A 3,743-nucleotide genomic window follows, 5' to 3' on the forward strand; every position below is an offset into this window, starting at 1 on the left:
TGGTGTGGCAGTTTTTATATTCCTTAAAGGAGGAAGCATATTTGGTAAAGTGAATGATTATCTTATTTTTATTTTGGATGGGTTTTGTTCTATCTAGTAGTGTCAGGTTCAATACTAGGCCTTAAGCAAAATTTTAGGAATAATCGTATTCTTACTGTCACCTTGAAATGACAGAGTGGGTCAGTTTGGGTTGCAAGCCCATACCCATTTCTCAGATCACTACATCTTCTTCCTACCTTCCTGAAACAGTGGGTAAAATACGTGGTCACTAGAGTAATGGGATCTGGTTACAGCCAGAAAAATTTTCATATAGGGCCCTGCATTGTTGTATATTGTGGCTGTGTACATGTTACCAAGTATTAAGCTGTATAGGCTTTGGTTAAGGAAAAAAATGTCCATTTGCTACATGTGAAGCCCTGGGATCTCTTTGATAGGTTAAAACTAAAATACTGCCAAATCAGCATACCTGATATTAGACTGTAAGCCTAAATTTCCAAGTTGGCTAGATTTTTCAATAACAGAACAATCTAGAAAGAACAGGTTGCATCTCTTATTACCAGCCTAAAATTTGGCCAAACTCAGAAGCAGCTGCACATATTGCTTACTAAGGGAGATGTTTGGGGGTAAGACTAGTGCATTGCTGAGTTTCATGAAAAATAGGAATTAATAACATTAACAAGTTGAGATTTTGGTGTCAAATATTTGACACACTTCATACGGTTTCGATGTTTCTAATTTTCAGGTCATCACTTACTCTTTTCCTGTCTTGGGTTATCAAACATAAAATGGGGCAACCAAATGTATCCTAACGCAATCTCTTAATGCTAGAGAACATCTGATGATTTTGCAAGCAGTAATATAACTCTAGTTAAATGCTGTTTGGAGTAATTATAACTTCTTTATTTTTCATAGCTGCATTATGAAAAAAAAGTGAAGAAATGGAACCTGCAAATTATACCAGGGTGACAGAATTTGTTCTCACTGGCCTATCCCAGACACGGGAGGTGCAACTAGTTCTATTTGTTATATTTCTATTCTTCTATTTATTCATTCTTCCAGGAAATATTCTTATTATTTGCACTATCAGGCTTGACTCCCATCTGACTTCACCCATGTATTTCCTGTTGGCTAATCTGGCCTTCCTTGACATTTGGTATTCCTCCATCACAGCCCCTAAAATGCTTGTGGACTTCTTTGTGGAAAGGAAGATAATTTCCTTTGACGGGTGCATTGCACAACTCTTCTTCTTGCACTTTGTTGGGGCCTCGGAGATGTTCCTGCTCACAGTAATGGCCTTTGACCGCTACGCTGCTATCTGCCGCCCCCTCCACTATGCTACCATCATGAATCGACGCCTCTGCTGTATTCTGGTGGCTCTCTCCTGGATCGGGGGCTTCATTCATTCTATAATACAGGTGGCTCTCATTGTTCGACTTCCCTTCTGTGGGCCCAATGAGTTAGACAGTTACTTCTGTGATATCACACAGGTTGTCCGGATTGCCTGTGCCAATACCTTTCTGGAGGAGTTAGTGATGATCTTTAGCAGTGGTCTGATCTCTGTGGTGTGTTTCATTGCTCTCCTAATGTCCTATGCCTTCCTCCTGGCCATGCTCAAGAAACACTCAGGCTCAAGTGAGAGCACCAGCCGGGCCATGTCCACCTGCTATTCCCACATCGCCATTGTGGTTCTAATGTTTGGGCCATCCATCTACATTTATGCTCGGCCATTTGACTCTTTTTCCCTTGATAAAGTCGTGTCTGTGTTCCATACTGTGATATTCCCTTTACTTAATCCCATCATCTACACATTGCGAAACAAGGAAGTAAAGACAGCCATGAGGAAGTTGGTCAACAGATATATTTTATGTAAAGAGAAGTGAAAGATATGTGGCATATTCTATGGTCCTTATGATGGTCATTGTCCTAAAGTAGGAAGTATTTGCAGCAGTAATAATGCTGCTCTCACTACCTCCTTTCATCTAGTTCTTAAAATACCACTAAGATTTTCCTCTATTTGGTGAAAAAACAAAGAAATTAAAGTGGAAAAAAATTTACTCACAACCTCTCTGAAATTTCTGGCAGACGACTATTAGAATTTAAGATATAATAATGAATTGCTAAAACACACGTTTTCTCTAACTATTTATGGAGTGACTATTCTGGAGAGACTTTGTATGTTGAGAAATACTAAAGTAAATAAGACCTGGGAGACGTGTACACTATGAATATGAAGAAGTTAGTGGCCAGCATACGAATATGAGTAACTTCACATGACCAAATTAAATACTGTTGTCATGTTTCAGTCTTAGCCCAGTAAGATGGTGTTTGGTAAACTATCTTCTTGGGACTGGAAAAATGGATTATTTTGTTCTTTTTTTCTTCCTCTTCCCAGAGGTAATGATGGAAACTGAAGATTCACTTATACAAGGTATTTCAACTCATATTTCAAGTAGTAGCCACTCAACAGTATTGATGACAGAACTTAAGATTTTGTCACATCCTGGAAACAATTTTAATGAGTTCAGAGCAGAGTATAGTTTGGTTACTGCGTAAGACTCCTCTCTTTCCAGAGGAAGTCTCCAGCCAACTAGTGATTTTTATAGCCAGTCTGTACTTACATACTCCAGAGTGAAAGTAGACCTGGAGGAAAGGGATTCTAGGTTGACTGGGCTTGATAAACATCTAGCTGTGTGATTTTTACAAGATTATTATCTCCTTTGCCATTTTTGCGAGTTTTCTGTATTTGCCAATTCTGCCTTTCATGTTAAAATTAAATTCGTGGGGTGCTACTCTTGTTAGCACTATAATTTAGATTTTTTTCCAATTAAATCACTTTTTTTGTGTGTGTGAGGAAGATCAGCCCTGAGCTAACATCCATGCTAATGCTCCTCTTTTTTTTTTCTGCTGAGGAAGACCGGCTCTGAGCTAACATCTATTGCCAATCCTCCTCCTTTTTTTTTTTTTCCCCAGAGCCCCAGTAGATAGTTGTATGTCATAGTTGCACATCCTTCTAGTTGCTGTATGTGGGACACGGACTCAGCGTGGCCGGAGAAGCGGTGCGTCTATGCGCGCCCAGGATCCGAACCCGGGCTGCCAGTAGCGGAGTGCGCTCACTTAACCACTAAGCCACGGGCCGGCCCTTAAATCGCTTTTTTAATACATATGGAAGAGACTTAGATGTATTGGTTCCTGTAATCTTCTACTGAATTATTTATTAGTGATCAATTTACTATTCCTTGACACTAAGAACCCAATTACTGATCATGCTTCAAAATGTAAAAGATAGATAAGAATATTTGAGTTCATACAAATTTATTTACTTAAATCAACTTTTCAGTTTCAAAACTAGGGGGGGGTCTTAATTTTAGGGTGAGAGCACTTTGTGTACCTTGAGTTTTAGTCTTATATTTTATTTGATAACATAATATGACTAGACTTTGAGTGAAGTAGATTCCTGTCAGCATCAGGAATAAATATATGAGTGAATTATACAAACAAGCCCAGGTTTACTCTTTACCTATATTCTATTTATTAATTGAGCAGGTAATTTATGACAGACTCAGTGCACCTCAGGTACACGGGATGGGATATTGGGTCATAAAGTTTGCTCTTTGCTTTGGGAATTTTTCCCTGTGATGAACTTCTTCCGTCTTCAATGTTACAGTGACTTCTTTTCTAAGAATCCAAAGACACTAATTGAAAATACGATTCCTGAATTTTGAGTTGACTTCCCGTTGCCTGAA

The 3,743-nt window shown here is 38.8% G+C and overlaps 1 protein-coding gene across 1 annotated transcript; it reads left to right on the forward strand.

Annotated features, from left to right (window-relative positions):
• The first annotated feature begins 494 nt into the window (after positions 1 to 494).
• Positions 495 to 2,082, forward strand: LOC131405341 (olfactory receptor 734). The gene has a single exon (XM_058540402.1). The coding sequence runs from the start codon at positions 939 to 941 to the stop codon at positions 1,878 to 1,880; it is 942 nt and encodes a 313-aa protein (XP_058396385.1). The 5' UTR covers positions 495 to 938; the 3' UTR covers positions 1,881 to 2,082.
• The last annotated feature ends 1,661 nt before the right edge of the window (positions 2,083 to 3,743 follow it).

The sequence above is a fragment of the Diceros bicornis genome, chromosome 5 (assembly GCF_020826845.1).
Source record: "Diceros bicornis minor isolate mBicDic1 chromosome 5, mDicBic1.mat.cur, whole genome shotgun sequence".
NCBI lineage: Eukaryota > Metazoa > Chordata > Mammalia > Perissodactyla > Rhinocerotidae > Diceros > Diceros bicornis.